Raw genomic sequence first — 12,141 nt, forward strand, 5'->3', positions numbered from 1 at the left:
GCTGTAATAAACATTTTGTTCAAAGTGAGTGCCAGTTGTTTATTTTCTAAAGATAAATTGCTAGGAGTGGGAATAGCTGGGCTAAGGTGCAAGGCCATTTTAAAGTTCGCCTTCTGTAAGGTAGTACCAATTTTCACTCTCCCTCGCAGTATGTAAACCTGTTTCTCCACCTGTTTCTCCACATTCTCACCAAAAGTAGCCATTATCGATCTTTTAAAATCTTTGCTAAGTTGAGTGAAAAGAAAACATTTCTAATTATTTTTAAAAAAGTTAAACAGCTTTGTACTATATCCTTATTGGCTATTTTACTGTTTTTGGATGGCCTGTTCAAATCTCCCATTTTTCTTCTGAGGTTATCTTTTCTTATTGGTTTATAAATATATGTATGTTATGATAACAGAGTGTTATTTCGTAGTTTCCCTAGTTTGGCTTTTCTCATGTTCTTCTGAGCACCAGTTTGAAGTCAAACAGTACTAGGAGTTCAATTCTACCCGACAACAAAAGAAAACCTCTGCTGTTCAGGGCCCAGGTGGGCGGGGCCAGCGTGTTCCGGACAGGTTGGCCCCGCCCCGTCCCACGCCTCCACTCTCGAGGGGGCGGGGCCAAAGGACGCTCCGTCTGTGCGCGCAGTTGCCACAGCAGCCTTGGGGCGGGAGGGTGGAGCTTTCCAGCTTCTGCACCCGCGGAGAAACGAAACCTAGGCGCGCAGTTGCCACAGGAGCCTTGGGGCGGGAGGGTGGAGCTTTCCAGCTTCTGCACCCGCGGAGAAACGAAACCTAGGGTGCGTGACGTTGACGTGTGACGCCAGTCGGGCCTTGAGGCGCATGCGCAGAGCGTGTGTCAGGGCTTTCGGGTCGCCGTCTGCCGAGTTTCGGCGGCGGCGCGCCCTGGAGGAGTGCTGCTCCGCCAGTCCTGCCCCACCAGAGTAAAGGGGGCGGGTCCCTGCCTCCCTCCCGGCCTCCCGGCGCGCCACCTCCCTTCCCTGTGTCGGGGGCACAGAAGGCCTGAAGGAGCGACGCTCCCGGAAATCATCCCCACGAGCGGAAGTGGAGAATGCCCACCTCGAGTGAGGAGAGGGAGTGAAGCGCAGCCTCTCTAGACTCTGGGGCCTGAGGTGGGCGTGAGCGAAGGTAATCCAGTCCCTGGTTCCGAGCCCGGGTCCTCCTTCGACTTTCCAGTGGGTTAGGCAGGGGCTGGAACTGAAGTTCCTCCGGGTCAGACACCGGGCCGCTCGAATGGAGCTTGGGACTCACTTCCACCAGAGGAAACTAGGTCTTGGGAGCTCCTCGCCCAGAGTAAAGCGCTGGATACACACTAGGCATTATTTTCACCGTTACTAGGAGGAGGAGTTGGCGGAAACACTTCTAAAACTCTCGTTTAAGTGTTGGTTGGAGGAGTAACAATTGTATATGAGGTCTTGCGGGTTTGGGGTTAGGCCGGCGAATTTTGCGGGTATTCCCTTCGTGGCTTTGAGCAGGGGGTCTCCATGACTTCCTACTCGACTCTGCAAAACAAGAATGGTAATACTGACCCTCGTAGCAGAATTGTGATGCCACAAAGCTCTTTGGAGTGCTTAATGAGAGGGACAGAGGAACACATACTGGAAACTTTTCCCTTATATCCAGTAAACCACAAGCATTTTTGTTGTTGTTATGCATTGCCGTGCTAGAGTGACGTTGAAGTGCGTTAAGACATTCAGAACCTAATCGGAGGAGTGCCTTTTGTGCTAATCTGATATCCCTTCAATTATTCGATAAATACTTATTGAGTGCTTACTGTGTACTGAGTGCTTACTGTTCTAACTTCTTGGGATGATAAGTGAGTAAAGAAAACAAAGATCCCTGCCATGTGGAGCTTAGGTTGTAGTTTTGGGGAGACAGTAAACAGTAAACATAAATAAGTAAATTATGTGTTAGAAGGAAAAGAGTGCCATGGAAAAAAGAAAAGAAAATACAGCAAGGTTTTTATCTTTACTTTACCATTGGTAATGCAAGATGCAATTTTTAATTAGGATGTCAGGGTAGGCTTCACAGAGGAAGTGACACTTGAGTAAATTTTTGAAGGAGGAAGGGGAAGTAACTATGCAGATATCTGAGGGCAGAACATTCCAGCCGGAGGGACTAACTCGTGCATAGACTTTCCCCTTGCAGTGTGTCTGAGGTCTTACCTGAACAGCAAGAGAGCCTGTGTGGCTGGAACACAATTAGTAAGAGGGGTAGTACCAGAAAATTAGGTTAGAGACGGAGTGGGCGGTGGAGGACAGGTATCTTCAAGGGCCTTGTAAGCTACTGTAAAGACTTTGGCCCTTACTTTGAGATGGGGAGCCACTGCAGCCCAGTTTTGAGCAGAGCAGGGATACAATCTAACTTAGGTCTTACAAAGTTACTGTGGTGGGTATGTTTCAGAGTAGTGTAGGAGGCAAGGGTAGAAGCTAAGAGACCAGTGAGAAGGCTATGGGAGTAATCCAGGAGAGAGTTGACAGTGTCTACAATCAGGAGGCTGATAGCTGGAGGTGGGTGAGAAGCAGTTGGATTCTGGGAATTTGATAGTAGGAAACAATGTTTGGATAATTTGTGGATTATTGACCTGAACATTATTCAATACAATATACAATTTATATATAAATATATATAATTTTGTCTGTGTTCCACAGGTATAGTTGGGAAGAACAATGGAGTGTTTCAATCACTTAGTTTTTTCCTGTGAAAATAATTACCTATTAGCTTAAGTAAGATTTCAGAGCTTACCTACAACCATTCATTAGTGTGTGAAGTTAATGACTAAAATCAGACTTTTTCCAAAATAGAATATAGTTGAAATCTGAAAGTTGTAGTTTCTAGTTAGCAAAGTGTGAACTAGGACAGAATCACTTGTTGTAGTAAACTTTCATTTGCTTTTACTTAGGATTTTAGTGAATGCCTCCTTTTTGCCATCTTTCAGAAGTTTGTCTAAATATAGCTTCTAACAGTTAAAAAAAATCTAAGGTAAGAAAAATATATTAATGGGTAACTGTGACTATTATCCGCAATTTTTGTGCAATGTGTAAATATATGGTGGCAAACAGAAATGGCTAAGAAGATCCTTGTTACTTTAAGAAGTTTACAAGCTAGTAGAGTTGACAGACTTGTAAATAATTTAAACAAAATGTAGAAGGATGAAAAAAGTGTTAAGAGGAGAGTACAAATGCTAATAGAATACAGTCTTCTGGCTGTTACTGTGTTTATTGTATTGCTCGCTCACCTTTATCTCCCATTTTAATCTTCAGACCGTTGTAGAATGTATTGAATATGCTAAGTAAATGCAGTAGTCATGAACTGAAGCACCTGTTGATTAACATTGTGCCAACAAGTACCATGTAATACTCATTGCTGTATCTGCTGGTGTTTAGAACTTTTCCAACACTATGCCATTAAGCCTTGCTTCTTTCTCTTGTACCCCTATCCCTTTCCATTGGACAGGTGTTTTTGGTTTCTTAGGCAGTGTTAGAACACAGAATGTAGGGTTACTATTTGTAATTTGTATATTCATTAAGGATATTTCTTCAGTTTAAAATTATTCTATCAAAGTGTATTAAGTTTTTGTGACAAAAGAATAATATTTTATAATACAAGCATGGAGCTGTCTGACCAACCATATAAAGCAGGGAGTAGTTTAGAGACATGTTGGGGTGAACTATAGGTCAGTTTCAACATTGATCAGGAGGCTAACCTGTCAGGTACACCACAGTTGACAAGCAATATGGTGATGAGTGTTTGCTGGTAGCCTGTAAAGACGATTGGATACCACCAAACTGTGTGATTTAGCAAGAGAGAGAGATCTGGACAGAGGACATATTTGGCAATCTTCGTAGGTGAGTAAGTGGGTGGTGGCAGAGAGGTCTGGTAACAGAACCAGTGCTGGGTTCAGGTGCAGGAACCTCTCCTGGAAGGAAGTGAGATTTGGGGGGAGCTAAAAAAAGCTTAAAGTCACTTGTTAGAGTTTGATCAAAGGTCATGTTCAGGGATGAATCTTAGTCTAAGTAAGTGTTTGGGGCCCTGTGGGCAGTGTCTCAGTGATGGGTAGAGGAGAACTTTGGAGAGGAGCTAAGTGCGTTACTTTGGTAATAAGAGCTGCCGTTCACTGATGAATATTCTTTGGTATATGCTTTTTATATGCTAGCATGTTTTATCCTCATCTAAAAAAATGATACCTCAATTTTTAAAATAAGAAACTGAGATGTAGAGTTATTTGCTCACAGCCACTTACTAAGCTGTAAATGGCAGTGCTGGGATTTGAGCCCAGGTCTATCGGATAGCAGAGCCTTTATTCTTTATTCCAGATTGCCTCATCATGTAATGAATTGTGCTGACATCAGTCTTCCCATTTTTCGTGGGTTGTCATGATTGTGATCCAGTTTGCTGTGGATGAGATTTCACTCACTAACAAATTTGATTCATTTAATTGTGTGTTTTCTTTTTCTAGATTTTAATTTAATTTGAAAATGAGTAAGTGCAGAAAGCTGCCACTGGGTTCAAGTCCTGAGACATTCAGTCCAGATGTTCTTGCTGATATATTTGAACTCTTTGCCAAGAACTTTTCTTATGGTAAGCCACTTAATAATGAGTGGCAGTTACCAGATTCCAGTGAGATTTTCACCTGTGACCACACGGAATTCAATGTGTTTCTTGATTTGAAGAACTCCCTGAATGAAGTAAAAAACCTACTGAGTGATAAGAAATTGGATGAGTGGCATGAGCACACGGCTTTCACTAATAAAGCTGGGAAAATAATTTCTCATGTGAGAAAATCTGTGAACGCTGAACTTTGTACTCAAGCATGGTGTAAGTTTCATGAAATTTTATGTAGCTTTCCACTTATTCCACAGGAAGCTTTTCAGAATGGAAAACTGAATTCTCTACACCTTTGTGAAGCTCCTGGAGCTTTTATCGCTAGTCTCAATCACTACTTAAAGTCCCATCGATTCCCCTGTGATTGGAGTTGGGTGGCTAATACTTTGAATCCATACCATGAAGCAAATGACAATCTTACGATGATTATGGATGACCGACTTATTGCAAATACCTTGCATTGCTGGTACTTTGGTCCAGATAACACCGGCGATATCATGACCTTGAAATATCTGACTGGACTTCAGAATTTCATAAGCAGCGTGGCTACTGTTCACTTGATCACTGCAGATGGAAGTTTTGATTGCCAAGGAAACCCAGGTGAACAAGAAGCTTTAGTCTCTTCTTTGCATTACTGTGAAGCTGTCACTGCTCTGATGACTCTTGGAAGTGGTGGCTCTTTTGTTCTGAAGATGTTTACTTTGTTTGAACATTGTTCCATAAACCTGATGTACCTGCTGAACTGTTCTTTTGACAAAGTCCATGTTTTCAAACCTGCTACCAGCAAGGCAGGAAACTCAGAAGTCTATGTGGTATGTCTCTGTTATAAGGGAAGAGAGGCAATCTATCCTCTTTTATCTAAGATGGTGCTGAATTTTGGGCCTGAAATGACCAGGAAAGCTCTCTTTCCCCATCACATGATTCCCGAATCTTTTCTTAAAAGACATGAAGAATGTTGTGTGTTCTTTCATAAATACCAGCTAGAGACTATTTCTGAGAACATTCGTCTGTTTGAGTGCATGGGAAAAGGGGAACAAGCAAAGCTGAATAGTTTAAGGGACTACGCTGTTCAGTATTTCATGAAAAAGTTTCAATTGAAGCCTCTTTCCAGAAATAATTGGCTAGTGAAAAAATCTAATATTGGTTGTAGTACAAATACAAAATGGTTTGGGCAGAGGAACAGATATTTTAAAACCTACAATGAAAGGAAAATGCTGGAAACCCTTTCATGGAAAGATAAGGTGGCCAAAGGGTACTTTAATAGTTGGGCTGAAGAACATGCTGCATATCATCCTGGGCAAAGTGCTCGTTTAGAAGGGACAGCTTCCAGTCTTGAGTGTCACTTATGGCAGATTTTACAGGGAAAGAAACTGCCAAGGGTAAACTGTTCTCCTTTTTGTGATTGTGAAATTTTAAAGGCTCTTAATGAAGCAATTGAAAAGTCATTGGGAGGTGCCTTGAATTTGGATTCCAAGTTTAGGCCAAAACAGCAGTATTGTTGTTCTTGTCACGTTTTTTCTGAAGAATTGGTATTTTCTGAGTTGTTTAGCCTTACAAAATGCCTTCAGGATGAGCAGGATGTAGAACCCAGCAACCAAGTAAAGTGCCTGCTTGTGGGTTTTCCAGCTCTCCAACATGTCAAAATACATATACCATTGAAAGTTCAACTCTTGGAATCAGCTGAACTCATGACTTTTAGCTGTTCATTGCTTCATGATGGAGACCCAGCTTACCAGCAGTTATTTTTGGACTGCCTTCTACATTCATTGCAGCAGCTTCATACAGGAGATATTATGATTTTGCCTGTACTTTCTTGTTTTACAAGATTTATGGCTGGTTTGATCTTCATACTCCACAGCTGTTTTAGATTCATCACGTTTTCTTGTCCCACATCTTCCGAGCCCCTGAAGACTTGTGCAGTCCTGCTTTGTGTTGGTTATCAAGACCTTCCAAACCCAGTTTTGCAGTATCTGCAGAACGTGAATGAATTGTTGAGCGCTTTGGTTAACTCCGATGCACCCCAGCAGGTTTTACAGTTTGTGCCAATGGAGGTGCTCCTTAAGGGCACACTACTTTATTTTTTGTGTGATCTGAATGCTACCATTGCTAAAAGGCATTTGCATTTGATTATTCAAGGAGAGAGAGAAGAAATCAGCAGCAGCCTTCAGTTATGAAGTTGAACTTGTCCTTTCTGAGATTTAACTTCATGACTTCTTGCAGTTTCCGTTGGTATTGCATCCCTTTGCTATTAATTTAAAACCTTTTATTTTGAGGAAAGGCCAACTTTTGCATCATTTAAAGTTTCATTTTTTCTGGAAAGCCATCAGCTAGTTCTGACCTCTCGGGTATATACACTCGCACACATAGAGTTTTCTATGTGGTAGAATATATGCAGTGATGATATGCAACCTCAAACATGAGAAGTGTGTATGAGCTTGGGGTGGACACACCCATGCTTGCATATGCAGTTTATTCAGTTGGTCTTATTTATCTGCTTAAGATTTGCACCTGTGTGCCTTCATTCAGATTAGATTTTTTTCCAACTAATTTTCTCTCAGTGGCTAATACTGTTAATGAATTGATAGAGGTCTTTGATGAAAGGAGGTGAGCCACTACTCAGCAGCACTAATTTCCTTTAATACTGACCATGTCAGTTATGGATATGTGGAATTCATCATGCCAGACATCTTGATACATGCCATTCATTGCCTTTAGGCCATCAATCCAGTTTGCTTCTGTGTTCAAATGAAGCTGCTGTGCTGTTTTATAAATATTTTACTGAACCACAACCATCTAACTAGAAAGGATATAAAGACAGCTTTGAACCAAAGATCATGTTTAAAAAAATGAAAAATTATTGTGTCTAAAACACTCCTATATGAGTGAAAAGTTTCGCTTAGCAATAGTGTGTAATTTTTAACTTCTGGAAAATAATCTGTGAACAAAAAGATTTTTTTTAATTGCAAAGTAATGTTTATGGTCTCATAATGCGGACATGTGAACGTGATGAATGTAGTGAGTACTGAAGAGAAATTTTAACACTTTCAGAATGATGGTATAACATTGAAAAATTTTTAATTTTCATTCTTTTTTTCAGTATGAAAGTAGCACTTTACTGGAAGATTAACCATGAGATCGTTACTTTATCAATTACGTTTGATTTCTTTTGAATTATGTGTATTTGTCAGTATAAATGGGCTATTCTCGCCAAATGAATTCAGCAGATCTTTGTTACTTTGAAATTCTGCAAAGTGAAGAGTATGTGTATTGTCACGTGCATTTTAGACATTTTTGTTAGTTATATGAAAAGTAAATATATTCTCTGATGTATTTGGTTGACAAATATTAATCTGAATTTTTTCATGTCCTTTGCTATTTTGAGTTCCATTATAGATTTATGAATAAAGTCATTAGCAGAGAGATTCTGTGTTCATTTTTTTAAAGAGAATCATGGGGGAAGTTAAAAATATAACTTGGAAACACATTTTTTTTAAAGGAAGGTTTGAATGAAAGTTAATGTTCCTTCATTTCCTCTGATTTGTATTCATTAAAATTTAGTTCTTAATATTGCAATATTTATGGAAGCTCTGCTTCAGGAAAGAAAGTGAATACTTAAGGGAGGGAGGAAGAGGGTAGATCTACTTCTTGTCAGGGAGGGTGTGGAGTACTAGAGGTAGATTTCTGAAAGAAATGTGATTTTCTTCTTGTGACTTTATGGAAGCTTTTATAATTGTATAATGGTAGAAGTCTGATAGAAAAATTGGTGACCAAGAGAGAATTAAAAGCCACTCTTGGGAAACCATTTTGCAGTTAATAGTCTTTATGCCTTGGTTGATTTGGTCCAGTACAATGACTCAGTTTGTTTTTACTTGTTTTAACTATTTGCTTAGAATGAAGCTGAAAGCCTAGGTCCAGGTTCTGGTACTAACATTTTCTTTTAAGCCCCTCAAATAAGTATTGAATGCTTAGTTGTTTTTAACATTAACCTGTGTTGGAATATGTAACATACCTGGTGTATGTTAAGAGTGTATTTTGGTTTTTAATCCAGTGTTTGGGATCAGTTGCTGTTCATCTGGTTTATTGGATTCAAATTTGCTCTAGAAGTGAGATACAACTTGAGGAAGGTTCATATTGAACCGGATGTAGCTGACGGGTACCAATGATTTATAAGAATTTCTCTTTAAGAAAAAGGGAAGGAAAAATGCTGTCTGAAAAATGAATTAAAAAATAGAGGAGGACCATAAGATGAGAGATGATTTGTATAGTTTATCAAGTTAGTTACTGTTCTTTAAAAAATTCTTTTTAGTAGATTTTGAGATTTTTAACTTAATTGTGATGCTGTTTATTTATTTATGGCTGCGTTGGGTCTTTGTTCCTTTGTGCGGGCTTTCTCTAGTTGTGGCGAGGGGGCAGCTACTCTTTGTTGCGTGTGTTGTGCGGGCTTCTCATTGCGGTGGCTTCTCTTCTTGCAGAGCACAGGCTCTAGGTGCGTGGGCTTCAGTAGTTGTGACACGCAGGCTGAGTAGTTGAGGCTCAGGCTCTAGAGCGTCGACTCCGAAGTTGTGGCGCGTGGCCTTAGTTGCTCCGCGGCACGTGTGATCTTCCCGGACCAGAGATCAATCCGTGTCCCCTGCATTGGCAGGCAGATTCTTAACCACTGCGCCACCAGGGAAGTCCCAATTGTGATGCTTTTTTAAAGGAATTTTTAACAGCCAGAAAATTTAAACGTCACAAATGTGTTTCCTAACAAACTTAGAGAAAGAGGTCTTACACATTTACTTTCTTCAGTATTGATTTTTGTTCTCCCTAAAAGTCAGTTTTATATTTTAGTGAGGGCTTTTATATTATCCTAATGTCACATAAATATTTAAATGTGTTAAAAGTATATTTTCTGAATAAATTTAAAATCCAAATTTGTGGACTCTCTCTATCTTTACAGTAGTTACTGTGTTTAAAAAAATTTGCATTAAAAGTTTTTTTCTACTCCAAAGATTTTGGAGTGTAATGAAAGAAGTAAGATATTAGGATAGTTGGAAAAAACATGTTTATTATGCTTTTGTTATTTTTTCTTTGATGAGAATACTGGGTCTTTTAAATATTTAAACGTCATCTTTTATTTCCAGATGAGATCATTAATTGAATAGTTTTAACGTTAGTTAACGGTACTGTGGTATGGGTATATGAAATCAGTTAATACCTCACATTTTTAGAAATGAAAATATTGATTATAAACCCAATCAAAATCTTATTTTCCATGTTTAAATACTTAACACTTTTCATTGATTTTTTTAAAAGGGCAACATACTTCGTTTCGTGTATTTTTGCTTTTGAAGGTGAAAGTACGAAAAAGGAGATTTTTAGTTTTGTTTCAGTTTTTTAAATTGTTTCAAGCAGTAAATGATTATTACTTTTTATAGAACCAGTACCTCCTTAGGAAGATTTTAACCAAAGCATGAGAGGTTTTCTGTTAATTTTTATGTTCTAAAAAAATAAAACATTTACTAATTACACTGGTACAATTACATCTTAAATTTCCTTTGTAATCTGTTTAATACAATTTGAACAAAACTTAGACTTAATATAGATATTATCCTTTATTAAAACGATGAAAAATTATTATACTTAGATGGCACAGATGGGCAAGGCCTGGCTAAAAATTTGTTTACAACATAGTTACTATTGAAAAGAGAGACTCAATTATTTGATAATAGGCCTCCCCACCTTTTTTTTTTTTAAGTTAGATGAAAACTTATTTCTGGATGATCTTAGTAGAACTAACTATAAAACAAAAATTTCAATATTTCCTAATAAATTTCTATTTGGATGGTAAATGTTTTTCCGGTTGGCCTAATGGCCAAGTAGCCAAAAACTAAAAACTTGATACTACATATAGTCATTTATAATATGTTGGTATGTTTTAGGGCATGTAATTAAAACAATAATCCTCAATAAATTTATAATAAGTTATTTATTATTTTGTGCTTCCAATCAGTGCATTCTTTAGTTTATATAAAATAGTTTATATAAAATTTTTGAATAAGAAGGGATTACCCTGCTCCCCCCCATTCTGTTATTTGTTTTTTCTTAGTTTTGGTCAATACAGAAAATGAAAGTAATTTATCTTTGGATAAGTACAAGTTTATACTGGAATGTTTTGGGAAGAGGTGAAGCTGCTTTATAGCCAAAGATATGGAAGATGCCAACTGTCCTTTACTAGTGAAAATATTTAGAAATTATCTGTCACTGAGCATAGGTTTGCATTTAATTTCACTCAATTGAAAATTTTATTTAAAAGTGTAATCTGCTTATGTTCATATATAGGTTGCATACTCATTTACAAATTGTACCCATAATAGTGTTTTTCTAATTTTCTCAAGATCTTGACCATTGTGTTTTGACAGAGTGTCTTAATAGATTAACTAGGTGTAATCATTCTATGTTCATTTATTACCAAGTGCAGGAGCATCAGTTTAGCCTGTTACCAGGGATTTAATAATATTTAATATTGCAGCCACATTGTTGATTTGTGGCTTAAATTTGTTATGATATAGTTAAGGAACACATTTGTAGAGATTGTTTTTTTCTCTATGTACACTATGCTAAAAAGATACTTTTATCTTGAAAAGTCTACATATCTTTGTGGATAAACCTATTTTGATTACATGTATATCTACATCTTTTTTCTGTTTAAGGATTTAGGATTTAAGATTATGTGCAACACCAAATTAATTTACTGGGCAAGACAGATGTGCTTTTACTGTCTAGACTTTTGGGAGTTCTATTCTGTTTCTAGTGAACTCCAGGGCTGAAAATTTAGTTTTTATACTAGACTAGCTGAGAAAATTCAAAACAAGCACAGATAACCTAATGAATTTCTTTTCTTTTTTGTTAGAGTAAACATCATTCCTGCAACTATCCTGTAACTCTAGTAATGTTAATCTCATCCTGGAGCTTTTGTTATTGCACTTACTGCTTGGGTCATTCAATTTGAAAATTTTTGATTGATTTTTCTGTTCTCTGGAACATTTTATTTGCAGTATTATATATATATATATTTATTGAGGTATAGTTGATGCACAATATATGTTTCAGGTGTACAACATAGTTCAGAATTTTTAAAGATTATATTCCATTTGAGCATTACTTACATTGTTCTTTTTTTTTCTCCATTCTCTCATTTTCTTGCCAGAATTATAAGCTCAAGGGCAAGGCACTATGACATATACTTATTTTGTATCTCATATTGTCAATATAGGTGTCTACAGAATGCTATTTGATTTTGTGTTTTTATTATAGAAAACTTTCAAACATATACAACATTAAAATTAGATAACAGCCCCCCATGTACCCTCACCCAGTTACCATAACTATCCACATTTTTCTGAACTAATTTTATCCTCCACTTTTTTTTTTGGAGTATTTTGAAGCAAATTCATGAAATATCTCTAAGAGATATCACACCTAACAAAATATCACCCATTACTTAGTCTGTGTTTAATTTTTCCAGATTGTCTCAAAAATGGCTTTATACAGT

The 12,141-nt window shown here is 37.6% G+C and overlaps 2 protein-coding genes across 2 annotated transcripts in view; both read left to right on the top strand.

Moving 5' to 3' along the window:
• The first annotated feature begins 806 nt into the window (after nucleotides 1–806).
• CMTR2 (cap methyltransferase 2) lies at nucleotides 807–8,852 on the top strand. The gene is made up of 2 exons (XM_059043939.2): nucleotides 807–1,130; nucleotides 4,462–8,852. Exon 2 carries the CDS (start codon nucleotides 4,481–4,483, stop codon nucleotides 6,779–6,781), a length of 2,301 nt encoding a protein of 766 aa, XP_058899922.1. The 5' UTR covers nucleotides 807–1,130; nucleotides 4,462–4,480; the 3' UTR covers nucleotides 6,782–8,852.
• HYDIN (HYDIN axonemal central pair apparatus protein) overlaps nucleotides 836–12,141 on the top strand; it is a 431,864-nt gene continuing 420,558 nt past the window's right edge. The window contains exon 1 of the mRNA XM_059043993.2: nucleotides 836–1,130. The gene's annotated coding sequence lies outside the window, so the exon portion shown is untranslated. The remainder of the gene's footprint in view (nucleotides 1,131–12,141) is intronic.

Source organism: Kogia breviceps, chromosome 18 (genome assembly GCF_026419965.1).
Source record: "Kogia breviceps isolate mKogBre1 chromosome 18, mKogBre1 haplotype 1, whole genome shotgun sequence".
NCBI lineage: Eukaryota > Metazoa > Chordata > Mammalia > Artiodactyla > Physeteridae > Kogia > Kogia breviceps.

Excerpts from the sequence above, each read along its gene's own strand:
- CMTR2 (XM_059043939.2), top strand. The coding sequence starts at position 4,481 with ATGAGTAAGTGCAGAAAGCTGCCACTGGGTTCAAGTCCTGAGACATTC.